Raw genomic sequence first — 20,401 nt, 5'->3', positions numbered from 1 at the left:
CTTTGTGGGCCTGAAGGTACATGCAAGGTGTGCATGTTCCAACTGAGACGAATGTAAGACAGCTTCAAAAGCTGCCATTAGCCAAGGTTCGGTTTCGTCAGATTCACTTCGTTGCTGATTTTATTAACTGAAGTGGTTTGCTACCTCGCAGTTAATCATAAAATAGCACCCACATGCACATCTGAAAACACCTTGTTCTGCTCAAGGCATAAGGCGATGCACCTCATATAAAGAACAGACACAAACGACAGGCTAGCCAGATTTTCAAGCCGCTTTTTTGCACGGATGGCGTTTGCAATGCACTTGACAACTTAAGATAAGAGTGAAATGTGCCATTTTGCACCTGGCTGCATAAATGATAACAGAACAAATGCCACAGGTAATTTTTTTTTTTTCATACCACCTCGCTACACGCTGCAAGTACGGACAGATATCTGACTTCTAAGGTACATGCATTTTTAAGGACAGCCTTGCTACCAAGGGCTGTAAGCATGTATCCGAGCATGAGATGCATCTTCAAGAAGGAACCTCAAAGGCAAAAATGTGGAACGACGCAAAGATCCATAAAAAGCTCGCTTTCATGCAGGCTTATATAAGTATGGAGGTCCCTGAATCCAGAATGTGTCCTCTTCAAGTGACTTATGAGATGCTCATTCTAATTGAGCTGGCGCCACTTTCTTGCTCAGTTGAGACCATCACAAAGTCAGCACCGACACTTGATGACCAGTGACTGTGACGCTACCCTCTACAGGCTGGCAATATGACGCTACGCAGAATGAAATAAGCTCAAAGCTAGCATCAGACTGTCTAGCAGCAGCAGACTGTGCATGACCTCATGATCATGCACGACTCTGTGCGTGTATAAAGACAAATCTTGATGAACGCGGCAAAGCTGGAAATTATTCCCCGCAGTATTGTTACTCATTTAATCTGTGCCAACCGTGTTGCTTCTATGGAGACAGGTTCGAGTGAAAGAAAAAAAATTTGAGGTCACAAGCTGCACCTTTAAGGGTGACTTGACAGTGTTAATGGCTCCCGTTTGCCAGCTCCCCTTGCGAATCCTCATTACCATCCATTCACGTTTCCACTCGCTTAATGAGTAATCTTTTATTTGTGCATCTGTTATACCACACATTACTCATTAGCATATGTTAGATACATTATGAGAAAAGTCATCAGATATAGATATAAAACCCCACTTGATCAAGTTGTTTGAACATGCTTGAGTGGCTTAGGGGCAGGATGTCTAAATCCGGGAAAAATAAATTCATTCACCTTGGCAAAAAATCAATGCAAAATGTCTAGAAAGACTTAACATTATGAATAATGCACCAAGAAAACAGGCTGCCAATGACCAATTTATTCAGCCTATCCTGAAAGAGAAATGATAAGAAATGACTTGTACAGTTCTAACAATTATAAATAACAATTATAAATGTTTAGTACACTGGTACTCCTATAATGCATGTCATAATGTGTCATGATGTCATAAAAACTGTCACAGTATCAAGTTTCAGAGAATTGATGTTGACATTCAGGAGCAAATGCTTCAAGAGCGAGCTCTTGCCATGAAAAAAAAAAACACAAAAAAGAACCCATCTAACATTTTTTAAGAAACAAATGAAACATATATGTAGCATAACCCATATCAGGCACGAAATTAAACAAAGCTGTACTTGTATGTGGCCTAAAAATTTAAAAAACTGCCACTTCATCCAGCACAATCAAAACGTAAACTGCATTCACGATATTGGGTTTATCCTCACTTCCAGCGGCATGCACAACTTGAAGCTATGCTGGTTTGGTTTGGTTTGTGGGGTTTAACATCCCAAAGCGACTCAGGCTATGAGAGACGCCGTAGTGGAGGACTCCAGAAATTTCGACCACCTGGGGTTCTGCATGAGTGTATTGTGCAAACGGCAATCATACTGCGTAGTCTGTTTAGATGAAATTTATCTCGCATACCAGGTTCCTTTTCCTACATATGCACAGTTATAAAATGCTAGCGCAGTGGACCTCATTGTGCGACAAAAGTGCATTTCCTCAGGTAACTTAAACAAAAAATATTAAAAATTGCGGTAAAGGCGACACGACCTCGACTGCTTGTTTGATGTATTCTGAAAACAATATTTAGAGTGAAAAACATTCTGACGCGGCCCTGCTCGATCGTACTGTTTTCACACTTGGTTACTGGCGCACCAAAGACACCTACATTTTCTTGGTTAACTTTAAAGACCAAGGCCGCCCACCTCAGTTTGCAACAACAAGCAGCAATGCAGCTGCCCTGTAACAAGGTATTACAGGCACTTTCTGTGTTTCCAATGCACTGAAGTGCGGTTGCGGGGGCTGGTATTGCACATGGGTTTTTCTGCTAGTTAAGCACGCTAACTACTTAGCCACGGCAATGGGCCAGGCATTATGTGAATGTGCTTAAAATCCATTTAGTGGGATATTAGAGCAGTGCAATATTGAAACAACAGGAACTGTCGAGAGAAAATACACAACATAAAATGTGCCGCACTGCACGGTAATCAGTGTAGCCACGAATGAAAAGCATCTCTTTGCAGTAGATCTAAATTCCATAATCGGTAGATAGTCGCGTGCTTCTTTTGCTGTGCGTTTGTGTCTATAAATAGTTATAAAATATAACTGAAAATATGTGCATAATGACAGATGGAACAAAGATCTTAATAGTTAACTACGCAAAGCTTGGGCTGTGGAAATGGAGTGCAATTCTTTGCAGTCACCGTGGACACTACAACTGTTCCCAACCACTTTTGCCATACAAACAAATGGTATGGTTTGCCGGTGTGCTCAAATAAAGCACCACTGTGCCAAACAGGTTTTATGAGCATCATGCAGTACCCGTTGTACACTGCCACACCAACGGCATATGCACAGCTCAAGATGGCATCAAAAAGAAACACTGCGAATTTTCCCTGTTTCACTCACATGAGACGTCACTGCCAAATGAAGATAGCAGTGCCCAAGCATTGAAACCAAAATCGTCTGTAGGTACTTGGCATGTTAGCTGATTGTAAAAACAGGAACACTAGCAAAACACTTTGCAGCTGATCTCATGGAAGGGTGCACTTCTTATGGTTTGTCTCTTTGTGATGTTGAAAATTACGCCTGTTTGCAAATGCCTTTGGGCACACGTCACATTGAAATGGCTTTTCACCCTTGTGGGAACGCACATGTCTGGTGAGACTACATTTCGCTGGAAAGGCCATGGGGCACATCTGGCATTGATATGGCTTTTCTCCTGTGTGGGTACGAATGTGCACTGCCAGTCTACACTTTCCTATGTAGGCACGGTCACAGTAGTCACAACAGTAGGGACGTTCACCGGTGTGAGCACTCATGTGGACCATCAAGTTGCTCTTCTGTGCGAATCTTCTGTTGCAGCGGTCACAATGGAATGGGCGCTCGCCTGTGTGGATAAGGAGGTGCCTAACTAGGTGGCTTTTCACTGTGAAGCACTTTTTGCAGTGGACGCATTCATACTTGTAGGCTGAAGTAACTGGGCCTGCATTTGAAAGGCAGAATACTTTCAATGGGAGAGAACCAGAATTGCACATTTCACTTGGTCTTGGGCAAAAAGATAATACATGCAAAAGACAATCTCATCATGAGTAGTTGCAGCTAGGTTAAAGTAAAATGTATTAAAGCAAAAGCATTATGTGACTATTGTTCACACTTGTGTGGACACAAAACTTGTCGGTATTTGTGTGCTTCAGTGAATAGTTAAGAGAAAAAGAATGATTGTGTGAGATGGAGGGTGAAAATACCTTGCTGAATACCAAATTTGGTTGATGTGGAATGATTAATTATTTACAGGCAAAAGAGTAAAACATCGAAATAGCACAGATGTTGATATAACGCAGGGACATGCGCAACGGTAGTGACATCACATCAGAGCGGAAGTTGCCGAAATTGTGGCAAAAGAAATATAAACAAGACAAATAAAGGGTTGGAACAGATTAAAAAGTGATTATTATGAATTAATAAAAACAATGAGAATTTGCCAAAAAAATGTCAGAAAGGGCTGCACTAGCACTGATGTCACACCTACGTTGTTGCCATGGGGATGCCGTCAGTGACATAACGCCTCAGCAATGCGTGATATTACTGGACAGGGTGGCGGTATGATGAAAAAAATGCTGCCAGTGATGTCATGGCGTATCCTAGCACATGACGTCATAAAGAGGTGGCGGCATGTGTGTCGCCTAACGCCATATGAGAGAAGCGATGCCATGCTACCAATCCCCCACTTGAATGAGCACTGCAACAAATGCGCACCAAGGAAGCCAAGCGACAGGAGCGATGGTGTACCATCCAAACTCACACTTAGAGGAAAAAGTGGCAGATACTGCACCTTTCCTTTCCTGCAAACCAATTATTACTATATATAGCAGTTATAATGTTTATGGTTCATTCTTCTTGATGGTTTCCGAGGTTTCTTGGTTCCTCAACGAAGTGCAGAATAAGATGCAGCCGGTTCACCGAAGTTAGACAAGATCGACACAATTTATTTACATATTTACGAGTCAGGATCAAGATTGAGGATCAAAATGCTTGAAGAATTTCACGAGGTCTATTTTAAGGCTTCTGAATTGCGAGGGAAAATTTTGTTGTTTCCTAATCAACCAATTACATTCGTTGATGACGAAAATCCGCCCACGGTAAGGCATGGCCTTCACACTTTCGCCGGTCCTCCCACCACGACGCTGGTCGATTGATGTAACATTACTCCTTGGACCAGAAATTCTTCTGAAGCCAACAAAGATGATCTATGCCCGTCCGCTGTCAGCCCGTGAACTTGATTGTCCAAACGGCCGCGTCTCCGCCGACTGTCGATTTATGGGCCTCCGGCTCCCCGGTTCTGTCGCCCCACTTCTTTTGACATAGCCGCAGTTTTCCAAGGCAGCGGTCCGCGAGCAGTGTCTCCAGATCGCAGCGAGTGGCGGCGGTTGCACAGCCACAAAAGAGGTGCCAGCCGCTTCCGGACCGCAAGTGGAGGTGCACAGGCGGCGTCTGGACTGCAAAGAAACGAGCCGTCGCCGGGACCACGTGCGCACTACCGAAACATTTCTCCGAATGGGATGCCAGCGAGTAAACACGCACACACACTTTGTCCTGCAGCAACAGTTTGCTATTCCCATAATTCAGTTGGTTTGGCGCCAACTGTCCAAATTCCTGATCAGTCGAGCCCAACACCTACCCATCAAACTGTGCTGCACAGTCTTCAAGCTTGCTGCACACAACAAAGTACAAGAGCTCGACGCGTTGCCACCACTTCACATGCAGACAAGTACCCCTCAGCCCCCCGCTGACACAGCGATCAACAACGCCATACCTCCCCCAAACCCAGGTTGCGAAAATGGACGACTGACCTTACCCGCTCCCGTCGTTGGCGACCAGACACGACATAGTGTCGGCATTTGCATTTAGAAACCCCTTTTTGTGCTCCACTACAATATTATATTTCTGGAGAGCTAGAGCCCACCTGGTTAGCTTCACGCTTAGCAGCGTGGTCAGGGTAAGAACTTTCAAGAGATTGTGATCTGTAATAACCCTGATTTGTGCACCGAATAGCCAAGTGTCAAGCTTTTCCAGTGCCCAAATGATGGCGCAGGCTTCTTTTTCGATAGTAGCCCATCGCGTCTGGGTCGGGCTTTTGACATGAAAGTGCTTTGTTTTGTACACACTGTCCAGAGTATTCACAATCACAGGTACCACCACGGTTCTTTTCACAGCGCGACGTGGTAGCAGTGTTGCATCGTAACAAACGGCCCCTTTGCGTTATGGGGATGCTTCTCAGCACAGACTGTGACCCATGAGGTGAAGAATCCTCAAAATCCGATATACGAGTAGGCGTTAGAACGATGTGACGCCATCTCAAAGCAAAACTAAAAGGCCAGTGACGCATGCTGCAGGATCTGGAACACCGTGACTGGTCATCTTAAAGCCACAGAAAGTTGTCCCGAGTATGGCAAACTTCTAATGCGACTGCAGATTTTTCCGGCTATCGGGGCATTTCGGCGTAGCGTGAAGTAACTTGAACAAATTTCACGCTTATGGCGCAGAATTATGCAGGTGCATCAAAACGACGCAATTGGCGCAGCTGTTGCACCCCTGCTCATTACATCAAGCGTCACCTGATAGTTCGTGTGCAAAAGAAGCGCAAGACAGCATGAAGTAGCAAAGAAGGCACGGGAAGAGCAAGGTACCCCCACAGCCACCACTCGATTTCTTGCACGATTAAGGCACCAACAAAAGACAAGCAGTTGCAGAGACAAGGTAGAGCACCAGCAGTGTTAAGTAGAGTTTGTGACAGCCACGGCGGATAGGCATGCAGGCAGCTCGCCTCAGATTCCCCCAATTCTCCTCACCTCAAGCATTGCTGATTTGAGCTTTCACCGAGCGACTGGCAGCAGAGACAGTGGTGCCTGCTACTGCACTCGTGCCATCAACATAATCGCAAAAGAATTTGAGAGCATTACAGAACAGGCACTGGAGAAATGCAAAAGCGTGAGTGTTATTGCTGTTGTTGCAACACTAGATGCGTCGTTTAATTTTGTTTCATTATTATTATTAATTTCTTTTAAATGTTTTTATTTGTCTATTTTCCTCATTACCCTCAGCATCCTTATGCAAGACAACAATTATGGACATGTTCACAAGAAGTCGGCATACAGTAGTGTTTAGCACGCTCAGTTGGGACACGGAAAAGATGGTGGTTCAATTCCTGGTATGGACACAATTTTTTTTTTCTTGAGCATCACTGATAATGCACTCATAGGCTAAGAAATGCTTTCGAAATAAAACTCTTTTCATCGAGTTCGAGCAACAGGCAACTTACAACGATCGTTTTCTAGGCCATTTCTTATACATTTACTTTCATTTTGGCTTCTATCCTGAGCAGTGCTTTATAACGTCCACACAAAGGCTGGGTGCGACTAAACATGCCACAAAAATTTTGTGACTTTTCTCTGTTCATACGCAGTATCTCATTTTACCATCCCGTGCCTACAATGAAAAGAGAAAGCACAGAAATGTACACACCTTCGGTTTCAGTCGGACTCCGCATCTGCTGGACAGTTGCCTTTACACGCCTGGACCCCGAAGTCTGTGTGCTATGGGCTACCATCTTCAATGTGCATTGTGACAGCTTCGACAGTGGCTTGCGGAAACACATTGTAAACTTGGTGACCATAGGTGCAAGCATGTTGCACTGCAAGGCTACATCCTCCCTTTCTGCATAGAAAAAAAAATTCCACATCGTCATGGGATAGGTACAGAAGGGTCAGGAGGTTAACTAGGAGAAAATACTGGCTTCCTACTCTGCCCCGAGGAAAAGGATGATGTAAAGGAACTGAAACTCGGAAAAAAAGGAAAGTAAGGATTTCACATACATCACAATTTTCATAACAAAAAGGGAGTTTTAAATTTTTGTTGTTTGGCATTGTGGTTGTCATCTACGCAATAGAAAAATTTAAAAAAAAAAAAATTTTTTTTGCAAGATGGGATCTGCTCACCCCCGAAAACACCTATGAACACTGATTTTAGGGCGCAGCCGCATAACGGGCAAGAAACTGAACGCGGAGTATATCGGAGTAAGTTAGAATGCTTGTTTTTCACACTCTGTAACCAAAATGGACCTGCTATCGAGCACAACAGACAGCTAAAAAGAACAACTAAAAGGAAAGGCAAATTTTTGGCCTAGAAACAGAGGATTGGCTGGTAAACCGAAATAGACGCTTGGGTTGACTAACACAACATATAACCTTTGAACGGTGTTTTCGAACCGCTAAGAGCTATGCTATCCAAAGTGCTCAATAAGCTGGAGATGGAATATGGAGCCTAGACGGAAAGGCACGCCCACGAAGCAATCCAGGAATGCATTTCATGAGCACAGATAAGGGCGCTGGACAGTTCTAAAGGTTAAAAAAAAAGGAGGCAACTCAAAGCAATCGCCACAGAGCAGTGTCGTGCTGAAAAGGACAACCCAATGCAAGCATCAGGCCACTTTGATTAATTTAGGCCATAAATTTGAAAAGCATGTTCTGAAATCTGTGAACTCATTCTTCTCAGTCCGCACTTTTTTTTTTGCAAGAGCACAACCATTAGGAAAACTACCATTTCCAAGCTCTTTCGCCAAAGGCAACTTTCAAGGTGGCTTCGGGGCTAAAATTTTGTTCGGAACAAGATAAGGTACTTTTTGAATTCCTAATTGTTTTTTAAGAAAAAAAGAGTGTCAAATATGTCACATATAAATGACAATTAAAAAACGACGCTAATTTTTGAAGTGCTGAAATTTTTATAAAAATGTCAAAGAACTGCCAATTGGCCTTATTCTGCACAAATAATTACCTGGAAATTATCTAAGTATGCAATAATAGTACATCTTCGTTAGTTTTGAAATGATAGACATTTAATTACTCCTCATGACAGCTACGTTTTTTCTTAGAATATATTATATAGGAGGAAGATAAGCCACTCATGAACATTTTACCAAAACCTGTGCAGCAGTTCAAAAGTTGACCCTTTAGTCCCGCATCCCCCCTTAACGTTATTCGCACCTGGTCATCAGGTGCGGCCCACCTGATGACCACAAGAAAAGCTGTAAAAAAACAATCCACTAAGGGTTCATTTACCAGAAGCTAGTGAAATATGGCAGAGCAAGGTGCCTTGGCTTTCCAATACACAACAGGCTGGAGTCTTGGAAGACCTCCATCAGCATCCTCCGTCTGCCTAAACTGTCTTGTCTAACATACCTCTTAACATCCCGCATGTGTACATGCATAGTGTAATCTTCACGCCAAAATTCCATTCTGTCAATCGGAACTTTTCACTCCCTTCCAAAAGAAAAGCAAAACATAAAACCACCGAGAACAGCAAGAACACCATTACACCATTTGGAGAGACATCGAGAACACCTTCACAAGCGGTGATTCAGGTCTGCCAATCCTCGAACATTGTTGCTCAATCGAAGTGAAAGCAGCTGATTCAAGTTGTTTCCTTTCAGCAGTATGTACACACTTGTGTGTTTTTCCCGGGGTCCACAGTGGCTTTTCTCAAGATCTCCGATCTAATGCTTTCACAACGGGGATGCCCCTCAAGACCGGATGCTCGAGAACTCTAACGGCCACACATTCAACCCCACTGATTCACCGATAGGTCGACTTAGAGGCAGCGCTCAACTATTGTGGACCTGCAGACTGTAGCTCGGTTCAGTTCACTTTGTTGACTCACTTTTGATATTTAGGGTGGGTCTACTGGTGAAGAAAACGTGCCGTCTTCAATGGATGAGCGACATAGTTTAAAGTGTTACAGTGCTCCGATTTTGGAGAAAACAGCATAGAATCGGACAACGCTGTGGAAAAGAACCATACAATGAACAAACACAAGGCATGCAACTACATAAACCTTTTTGTTGTGATTTTGTGACACGGTTTTGCATGCATTTGTGTTTTACTGCATTCACAGGCCTGATATATTTCTTCTGTCACACTTGCCTGAATGACAGTGACGTTTCTTGATTGTGTTATCAACAATGCGTGCTTGGTTCAGTAGAAGTGGTAGTTATATGGGTGTCAGAGAGGCAAATTTAGTGCCACTTTCAGCGATGGCATGTCGCCTCTAAATGCACTAGACACGGCGCTGTGTAGGGAAATAAAAATGCCATTCAGTATGCATTTTTTGCGACCAACCTCGCCAACTGATGGACAGTATTCAGAGCACATTTGGCCTATGCAGCTAATAAACGAAAGCTGAGAAATCTCTGTCTTTTCTACTCCCTTGCGCCACTGTGGCATATAATGTTGAATTCCAATGATAGATCCGGATCAAATTTTTCTGCTCCATTTGGGGCAGTTGCATTCCAATGGCAGAATGGGAGCGACAGCTGTCTGTTCTAATGGCAGATTGGGATCAGGTGTGGATCCCAAATCGCTCCGCGGAACAACGATACTTGCTCCGCCGAAATCGGCAGATTTGGCCGGAAGCGCGTATGCCGCGGCTCATGTTTCCGCTTCTGCTCCCTGCCATGACCAGCGCATTCTCGCTTCCTCGTCGCTTGCACGTTGGTCTGAGCAGCTGTGGATGACATGAAAGCTGCGCCTGCTTGCCAACCTCCAAGGAGTCAACTTTCACTGCGAAATCCTCGTGCTGAAAAATCTTGCGCGGCAGGGTGCATCGAAATCGAACAAGGAGCGGACGCCACTGGCAAGCACCGACCTCAGGCCTATCACAGTGGGCAGCCGTTGCAATGACGCTGTATGCACGAGCAGTGGCTACCGGTCGCAAAAGAAGCTGCTACAACACAAGACGGAATAACTTCATGGTCGTCTTTTATGTTAACCCTACAAAGCACGTCACGTGAGCTGTATGCATGATTCTCAACGTTGTTCCTGCACACTTCGGCGGCAGCAAGACGAAGAAATTCTGCAGCCCGCCATGACAATGTCAACATGCCAAGCATTTTCTTTCTTTTCTTTTTTTTTTTTTTTTTTTGCATTCGGATATCGTAAATGGTCTCTATCCCAACCGATGCAAGAACACTGTTTCTAAGCATTATTTACATTATTTATATTATAACAAAGCTTTAAATTGGGCTAGTTGGTGGTTCATACTGGCATAAGGATGTCGTCGTTTGTGTATTCGTTTAAGCGCAAGGTTATGCCAGTAGTTTGCAATTATTTGATTATGCTTTATCAGAAACGTAAAGATTCACGCCATTAAATATGCTTGTTTTGCTGACAGCTGCGAAAATGTGATCGCAACAGAGCGAAGGCGATGACGGCCATTGCAGAGGGCGGAACCACGAGAACTAGTGTGCACGCTGATTGGCTTACGTCTACTAGGGAGCATGCTCCTGCGGGAGCGAAACCATTCCAATGACAAATATGAAAGAAGGGACCTATGCCGTGTTTGATCCGACCAAGCGCTCGCAATCTGCCATGGGAATTCAACATAAGCGTCCCCAGAGAACCAAGCATTTGTATGTGTGGTCATGAGGCATTTTCCCTTTCATTGTGCAAGCTTGATACGATGGTCAGCTCAGCTACCTAGGCATGCATGCATTTCACATTGTAAGTATGGTTTGGCTGGCGTGGTTAAGTGTTCACTTGTTTTTGCTTCTTTTAACGTTGGCTTTCCACAACCAGATTGTATTTGGCCCAAGTAGAAAACATGCTCCCATAAACCATTTCTCTTCCAATTTTTATCAAAATCATCAAGTTTGAGAAGTGACTCAGCAAGACTGGAATTCAGTTATTTCAATGAAACTTGACCCTAATGAACCTGTTTCAAGCTTTTGTTTCTCCACTGAGAAAGAAGAAACTTCAGACTTCTTTAATGCTGAACGGCACAAATCAACCCTTCTTTCCAGAAAATGCGCATGGTTGAACGCAAACTCAAAAACAAATGGCCGACTCCTGACAGGTGAAAGCACGCTAATGCAAACGTGTCCACTTTCGATAGAGCTATAAAGGTGATTCAATTGGTTGTGAAAGTAAGTTTCCATCATAATTTACTGGCTGCGAGCAAAGACAAAAATGCCAGTCTGAAAAATCCATGTGTTGCTATATTGCACTTTGGAACGATCACTGAGAGATGAGATGTTACTGGCAAAACAGGACTTGCAATCATGCCACGACATGCACCTATATAGCTTTAGGGATGTAATCTCCAGAACTTCAAAGCTCGATGCACTCACAAAACAGAGGCAGCTCTGATATCTGAGATTTGGAACAACACTGCAAGTAGAACAAATAGATTAATGATACTAATTCTTGGACGATATGAAGCACACAAAGCTGATCATAAGCGCAATGTTAGTAAAACCCCAAGCAAAGAATGATAAATCATAACCCACCAGAAAGCTCGAACCTGGCCTGAACCTGAGGCCCAAAGGCAGAAAACTGGCTGCTAAATCATTGCTCTACTAAGCCTAGCCTGGCCCACAAAGCTCGAAGTGAAGCCTAGCCAGAGCCAGTTCTCCCAGTAATGTGTGTTACTTTCTGCAATCAACACATAAATAAAGAACTGGCTGACAAAGAGGCTCAGATCGCAGTAACATTTTATGACTTGTTTTTTCAAACCCATAAAGTCCCGAGATGTGTCCGCCCGGATGGCTTTTTGAACTGTGATCGATAAATGCACAGAATCACCGCAGAGAAACTCGGAGGTTCCAAGGGTTCAATACACCAAGGGCTGCATACACAAATAATAGTTCACTTTGTGTAGTTTCTCAAAATTTTTAACCAGTATTATTACAGCCTGCAAAGGCTCTATATAAAGCATGTTAGCCGAATGTAGAATGACATAATTTTTAATGAATGCTCTTTCAATGGTTGAAGTCGTGCTATGGTTACTGAAGGTATGAGGGATGCTGTAGTGGACTCTGGATCATTTCAATTACCATGGGACTCTTTAACAAGTGCACTGACAATGCGCAGTATAGAACATCCCAACCTTTAAGTTTTATTTGAAACACAGCCACCACTGCCAGCATAAAATCAGGGTATCTTGGCTATCGGGCACCTAAAGGATTAAACAACTGTGGCGAAGTAACAAGTAAATAAACAAGTGACTAAACCTTAACCTCTTCTCAACAGCTCCGCCAGGGTAGCGCAGTGGTTACGGCGCTCGACTACTGTTCCCAAGGACGCGGGATCGAATCCCAGCCTCAGCGGCCACTTTTCGATGGAGGCGAAAAGCAAGGCGCCAGTGTGCTGTACGTGCGATGTCAATGCATGTTAAAGAACCCCAGGTGGTCGAAATTTCCGGAGTCCTCCACTACGGCGTCTCTCATAGCCTGAGTCACTTTGGGACGTTAAACCCCACAAACCAAACCAAACCAAACCCTTTTCTCAATATGCCGAAACGGGTTTTGGTGCAGGAGGGTGTGGTGTATTTCATTCCCCTTGCATGCAGCAAGGCTTACATCGTACAGGCGTGTAGATGCCTGCATGAGCGTCTGAAAGAACATCAATACAGGACCTTCGAGAAACAGGCACAGGCAATCTGGCGCTGCCTCGTTGTGAATGCATGATCATAGATAAAGCTTCCGGGAAGGAAAAGCAGTGTGCCCCAGACCTTGCCAGCTGTTCGGTAATCAACAGGCATTTGGATCAAACAGTGGGGGAGACTGTGTAGGCTGCTGAGATAGCCGATCGACATAAAAATTGTGTTAGTGTGTTTTTGATCGCTTTGACGAATGCAAAGTTGTGCTTTTGACGAAGTGGCAAGCTAAGAAATTTTCTTAATGTTGTCGGGAAATCAGTATAAGTAGCATTTCACCCAATATATGTCAGTTGGAAGTTCCATGCTTGTGTGTCCTTGTGTCTTAGTAGTGTAACTTTTGCTGTGTTGCACTGGTATTAATATGTAATCAGCTCCACAGCAAGGTATTCATTAATTTGGGAATGGAGCTTTCCAACGAAGCAAGAAAAACAATGTTGAAAAAAGTCAGTAGACTGTCCCTTTAAGCTTGATGCTCATGCTGGTACATTTTGGTATTAGTTCCAGGCGCATAAACTGATTGTTTTTTTTTATTTCTCTCAGTATTAGGACTCCACCATTTTATTACTGCCAATCGCTCACCGTAAATGTGTAGTAGAGCATAGTCCACGATAATGATCCCAGATATGGCTGTTTTAGCTTCAGCCTGTGTGGCCAGACGCGATGGCCGCTTTTTTTAGTACCCGCTCGTTACTTCAAACTCCACTTAACTGGAATGATTTACCAGTCCCCCCTAAGTTCGAAATAACAAGCTTTTACAAAATTTACCGTAAGGCTTGATAATTCAATTATCGTTAATTTTGCGATTTGGATAATTTGAATTGCCAGCAGTTTCAGCCAGTAGCCATGCAACTCTATGGCAAAATGGCCTCGGTTCGGCCATTATCGGCCTTGAACCAATCATTCAAAAAGGCCGCTTGGGTGGCAGCGTCCAGCTATACCCAGCACGACAAGACACTGTTAAAAGAACCCTACTTAAAACCACAGTTTAATGTAGCAGAATCACTGGCACACCTCTGGTGTGCACGTGACAGCAAGTTATGACGAATGGCCTATGTTCCGCACCGCTAAACCATCTGTGTGCCATTTCGGATGCTTTCTGGCAAATGAGTAGTACTTCCTTCTCCTATTTTTCTCTCGTCACTTCAGTGCTGCTGAGCCGTTTCCTTTGTTTCATGCACGTGGTTCCATCAATTCCGTCTCCCATCGATACTGCATGCTCATCATATACCAGTTGCTGTTTGCATAGCCTCCCCATATGCAATGTTGATGTTCGTGATGGGTGTGCACCCATCAACAATCTTTAAGGTAGATAAAATTTATAACAATAAATGGATTTTTTTTTTTTTGACCGTTCAATTATTTTGACTATTTCCCCAGTGCCGCCGAGTCCAAAATACAAGTCAGCTATTGTACTAGTAATAGGAAGAGCTGCAGAAATTTTTTGTCACCATTGTTTTTAAATGCACAGTGATGGGTGATTTTGGAGGAGACTTATCAGAGTGAAAAGCAACCCCACAACTACCACACACTCTACGGCTGTCCATGCAGTTGAATGCATTGGAGGCCACTAAAATATTGTTGGAAACAAGCATGGTGATGCAGTAAGTAGGTAGCTGTGCAGCTGAAGCAAGGAATATGCCACTCCAGTCCTATGTCATCAGATTACGTGTTTCTGGTCCGACGGGGAAAACATGCGGTATGCCGATAGGGGCTTTAATTAGGAAAAAAAATGGGGGGGGGGGGGGGGGGAGCACTTCTCACAAGCAAAAGTGACACACCCCTTTGGTGCCACCATGTTTAAACCAGGGAGGGGCCTATCACAACTTTTCCTCCCTTGAATGCATGAAAGGAAACAGAGCGATAGCTTCCAGTGTCACACAATTTGCAAGCACAGAAAAGCATTTGTTCACATCACAACTTGCATTCAATCTCAATTGTCAAATCTGAGAGAAAGTGGCAGAAAGACTTTTAACTCTCTGTGCGATGGCACTGATACCAATGATTCAACACATTTCTACATCTGACCGAACAGACTTGGAACATAGTGACAATGGCCCTGATCAAAGCAGGAACAAGAAACTGCGATGCAAGGCATCCGGCCAATGCTTTGATCTCTACAATCCTGCGCATTCTTCAACTCCACCTCTCAAAAACGCAGTATTGAAAAGTCTGTGAATGTTAGCTAACACGACTAAGGCCTTGATCATCAGGACGAAAGGCAGGGCTGTGGTGTGGCTACCTTAGACTAACCTGCATGTGGAATCACCTTGGCACACAAATCAAGCATGCTGCTGGTGGTAGCCTTCCCAGAACCAATACAAGCCTGAAAAGAACAAGTGGCCGAAATGAGAGCACTTTTTCAATAGGGTACCGGCAAAACACCAAAACATAATAAACACCTGTGATCAGGGTAATAGCAAAAGCATGTTATGGCTCCTCTTCCCTCATGCGGTGCACAAGGAAATGTCACTTACTTGTAAAAAAGGTCAATCACCAGCAAATGTTTTCTAGCTCACATGAGAAGAGCTTTATTTTTATTGCAGAAGCATGCTCCGTATAATTTGGATCACAACAACATTTTTAATGTCTCATTCGCCTGCACTGGCACCAACGGAAGCCCACCACTTTTCATCTGCTTCTCTCAGTAAGTGGCAAGTAGGCTGTAGTACTCACTGAGATTTAGTCTTACCCTGCAAATAAAAGTTCGTAGTCATTTTATTTATGTAGTAACTTATCACTCCTGGATATGGTTGGTTTGTTTTGTGGGGTTTAACTTCCCAAAGCGACTCAGGCTATGAGAGACGCCGTAGTGGAGGACTCCGGAAATTTCGACCACCTGGGGTTCTTTAACGTGTCCTGACCTCGCACAGCACATGGGCACCTTGCTTTTCGCCTCCATCGAAAAGCGGCCGCCGAGGCCGGGATTCGATCCCATGTCCTTGGAAACAGTAGTCGAGCGCCGTAACCACTGTGCCACCCCGGCAGGTCCCTCTCAGTCATAAAAAAGGGCATGCTACACATGCAAGCCACACAAATGATGAGCTGGTAGGATAAGATTGCAATGTCTGCCTCATCCAAGACAACTGCTTTGCCCACTGCTGCTTGTGATGAAAGCTGGTTACAATAAACTTCTAGCTGAGGGCTCCTTCAGAACCTGACGACCGGAAGAGACCTAAAAATTGACCTTGTAGGCATGCAGCATTGTGTGGGTCGTGGAATGATGTTAAAAATAAGACTATACAGAACTGCTTTCAGCATTATGGTCTCTGCTTTCCCACAGATCATGAAAATTCTGCGCTGAGTAAACTTGACAAATTGTTCGCTGCTCTTGATGATTTGTGGAACCAGTTGTCCAAATTTCCTGGCGATATTTGTGACGGGAGAGCAGCAGGCGACAGTGTGTACGGATGATGACGCTGAGACCATGGGGGGCTTGCCGAGGAAGACATGATCACTGGTGCCGCAGATAACTGTGACAAGCACAATTGGGAGAACCTGTGCCCCTGTTTGATGTGCTACATGAGCTCAGTATGGTTGCTACTACGCACCGACTGAATGTTGTAGTGTCAGTTGTTAAAGAGTCCCTAGGATGAATGGCTTCTAAAAACACAGCCTTGCAAACTGCATCACCAGATACCAGGGCAGCTTTGTCGACAGCAAACTGATTTGTATCAGTGGTTAGACAGTTGCAAAATTGTGCTCTGGCTAGTAAAAGCACAAGCGGGTCTGACCCCGCCATGCCGAGTACCGAGAGTACAATCGGCCACTTTTTTAAAGGCATCGCTCGAGTCTAGACTCCTCGGCGGTGCTGCACCTAAACACAAAACAAAGGAGAAAACATACTCGTATGAGGGCAAGGGCACGCCCAAAATTGCCGGTGCTGGAGTGAGTGTCGTCTGCTCGGCAGTTGTGTAAAGCCACTCCAGCCCATAATCGACTGCTGCGTATCGAGCCCCAAGAAGCTGTGGCCACATGGCCAACATTGCCGATACACAACGCGGCGTGCTCAAGAAACCAGCTGCGATCATTATAATTATCGCAGCTGGTTTCTTGGGCACGCTGTGTTTTAGTGCAACCAGCTCTTTGGCATACATTGGTGAGCCTGCTGTGCTGCGGCAAATTAATGAACGGCTGCTTAGCATTAAGCCACCTCTGTATGTAACGAGGCTGTCTAGAGCAATCAATAAAAGAGCCATGTGGAAAGCCAGCGAATGACGCTGGTGGATACTTTTTTATGCTGCACCATGTCTTAATGGCAACTTGCTACATTATATCATGAGCATCTGTGTTCCCTTGTAACAGGGGTTTTTCTCCTCTTGAAGGACACTGTCACAAACTCTGACGTCTTCAGCAATGAACCACGTTTCCACTTTTGTCATCCAGATGGGGAGTTTGCATGGAGATGCATGCATGACGTTTAACGTGCACCAGCTCCTGCACCTTCCCAAAAGTGTACTGCAGCTAGGCCCTCTTTGGTCACATCCTACTTTTGTTTTTGAGTTTGCTAATGGAATGCTCCTCGAACTTATAAGGGATGCAAATGGTATGCCGCGTCCCTCCAACTACAATTCTGATCTTTAATCTGAGCATGGGTTAAGTTCACACATAGCAGCTAACACGAATCGCAACAAGTGAATCCACACGCCTTACAGGCACTTTAACGCATGATGTGCACTACCACGTCACTCCAACTACAATTCTGTTCTGATCCAAGCTGTGGAGAGATTTGCAATGAAGCTTATGGTTGAAAAGCTTGCAAACAGCCTAGAATTGGCAAGCTCTGTTAGGACTTTGTATGACAACGTTTTGAGGCCAAAAAGTGCCAACAGCAGTATAAGACCTTGGCACTGGAATTGACTCCCTAGGGCAGGACGAAGAGGCCTTTTTCGAAAAGCTTGCCCATGTACCCAGTGTGGTAAAGTGCATAAAGGTGAACGGCCAGTACCTGCACACAATTTATTACATGCGAACAAAGAAAATGTGTAATACTACTTTCAAATGCACACAGGGGCAGTATTATAGATTGCAGAAAATCTATGGACTACCTGACGGCACATGTGTGCTGTTATGTGCACAGCTTCTCTGTGAACCCTACGAGAACCTTCCCCACATATATGCTTGTGTGGAAGCCTCTCGAAAAGTTGCAGTTCTTCCTGTTAATGTTGAAAAGATTTGTTTCTACATGGTTGTTGGTGCCACTTGCTATGTTGGAAACTTGCCGAATATCCATGAGAAAAACTAAATAAAGAGTTTGTTATGAATTTCCAATCCTGCGTGTCTTGTAACAAGAATTCAATTCCTTCCTCTGTATACCTCTTATTAGTATTGGACTGGTGGCAACGTCAGTGCAATGCTATAAAACCTACCAGTTCTGGAAAATGGAAGCATGATTTTGAAGCAAGCTCAGCAAGTGTACAAGTCATATAGATTGCAAGATGAACAATACTTGTACATGTATTCTCACATCAGTGTAGTGCCTTGCAGATAGCTATATGCGACACATAGTACTTGGACTGATGCTGATGCGATCTGGTTGTCACTGTTAGGCAAGATACATGACATATATGAATAGCTGTACTCTTCATTTTTGCAGGCTACCTAAACTATACGTTAGATATGCCAATAGTACCATGGATCAGAGAAATAACTCGTGCTAAGACATTCGAGTGGAAAAATGGGATAGATAGGACATGTAGTGCAAAGAGAGGGTGATAACAATGGTCACTTAGGGTAACAAATTTGATTCCAAGAGAATTGGAAAGCATATAGAGGCCGGCAGAAAGTTACATGATTGAGTTAAAGTTCGCAGGGATCAAGTGGATGCAGCTAGACAGGACTATGAGAGAGGCCTTTGCCTTACAGTGGGTCTATATAGTCAAGCTGATGATAATGTTACCAAATGGCCATATTTGTATAGGGTCCAGCATGCCAATGGTTATTCGTCCACTTGACACTGCAACCAATATGCTTACTTGAATTGGGTCCATAACACCAATGCTTATTGGGGTACTTTAACAATGTCCAAATATGCTTATTTTTATTGAACCAATATCTGCTGGTCTATAGGACCAATTCATTATTATATTGGCCCTATACAATGTCAAATAAAACCAGTACAAACCCAGTAACATTCCCATAATACCAATAAATATAATGCATTGGTCAAATACAAATTTCTATTCGAATTTTTGCTAGGATATGTTACGATCATAGCTAACTGTAAACAACCATAGATATCGGCGTCTATCTGAGTTGAAACAATCTCGAGACTGCACCCGCTAACAAAACCGGGGCCTAGGTTCGTGTATAGAGTGCAGCGCGCTTGCCTCGCCCAAATTAAAAAAAAAAAAAAAAAGAACACGTATTAAGTAACTAGGATATTAAACAAACGCTCCCGGAACTATGTATACATGGGGTTGCTTCGAACAGCGCGACGCTGCATGCTCGCTTCCAGACTTCCGCGCTACTTCGCCTCGGCGCCGGACAGACGATGCTCGCATAACATCTATAAAAATTCAGCCGACTGTGCTCTTTTACAGAGCGCGCGCTGGCAAAACCACAAGCCGGTCGTGGGCAAAACAGAACGAGTGACATTCTGCGTCTTTACTTGCGCTGAACCACCATGCATTGAACGCGCAAATGTGAAACATTAATGTCGGGGATATTGCATGGTAAACGCCTCAGCTAGCTTGGCATAAACTCACCCACTTGCAACTCGAAATCGGCGTCCGCAGAGGAAGTAAAGTTCACTTTACGTACAGCCCACTTTCAAAGACTTTTTTCAAGGAGGTTATAATTCCGCCATTGCTAATGCTTACTGCAATGCAGCTTTTTGTTCTATGTCGATGCGCAAATTTTTTGCCCGATTTATACGAACGGTATGAAAAAAACTATGACAAAACTATGCTTTACCTCATTGGAACTGCCAGCCAGCTTGTAGACTTTTCTACAAAAATGCGAAGAAACGCAAATTTAATTGATTCGTAGGTTGGTTTCGTTTTCCCTAAAACGCCAACGGTGAACTGCGCGCTATTCAATTGGCAGTTTATTTATGCGAAGGGCAAAAAGGGAGCAAAAGACTGCTGCTGCCGATCGCCGAGAAAGCTTGGCAGAGAAACACATCATCACCGACTCGCGAGGGGCCTGTCGGAATTATAGGCTGGGATGGGCTCCCCCGCTTGCCCGGCGTATATTGCAATCTAGCTGCCGATACATAGACCCAACTCCGCATAATCTCATTTGGGCACCCGGTCACCAGGGACTCAGGGGAAACGAACAGGCCGATCAGGCCGCCCGCGCACTCCCTCCCCGGGCTATCTCCTTGTCCTTGGAAGCCTACTCCCAATCAGACAATCTGGCCCTTACATTC

The 20,401-nt window shown here is 44.2% G+C and overlaps 1 protein-coding gene across 1 annotated transcript; it reads right to left on the bottom strand.

Moving 5' to 3' along the window:
- Positions 1–1,567: 1,567 nt before the first annotated feature.
- On the bottom strand, positions 1,568–19,868 carry LOC146181628 (uncharacterized). Its single transcript, XM_084576627.1, has 4 exons — positions 19,737–19,868; positions 15,283–15,355; positions 7,069–7,260; positions 1,568–3,529 (listed from the first exon to the last, which is right to left on the bottom strand). The coding sequence occupies exons 2-4, from the start codon at positions 15,317–15,319 to the stop codon at positions 3,078–3,080; spliced, it is 681 nt and encodes a 226-aa protein (XP_084432753.1). The 5' UTR covers positions 15,320–15,355; positions 19,737–19,868; the 3' UTR covers positions 1,568–3,077.
- Positions 19,869–20,401: the final 533 nt, after the last annotated feature.

This window comes from Amblyomma maculatum, chromosome 8, assembly GCF_055883805.1.
Source record: "Amblyomma maculatum isolate TAMU_Amacu chromosome 8, ASM5588380v1, whole genome shotgun sequence".
In the NCBI taxonomy this organism is placed as follows: domain Eukaryota; kingdom Metazoa; phylum Arthropoda; class Arachnida; order Ixodida; family Ixodidae; genus Amblyomma; species Amblyomma maculatum.
The sequence above is the reverse complement of the archived record's forward strand: the minus strand, read 5'-3'. Positions and strand labels throughout refer to the sequence as shown.

What these genes read in the sequence shown, in the direction of transcription:
- LOC146181628 (XM_084576627.1), bottom strand. Translation starts at nt 15,319, where the DNA reads ATGCTTGATTTGTGTGCCAAGGTGATTCCACATGCAG. An exon ending in CAAGGTGATTCCACATGCAG is followed by an intron (nt 7,261 to 15,282) that starts GTTAGTCTAAGG and finishes TTTTCTATGCAG; the next exon opens with AAAGGGAGGATGTAGCCTTG. An exon ending in GAGTCCGACTGAAACCGAAG is followed by an intron (nt 3,530 to 7,068) that starts GTGTGTACATTT and finishes TTTCAAATGCAG; the next exon opens with GCCCAGTTACTTCAGCCTAC.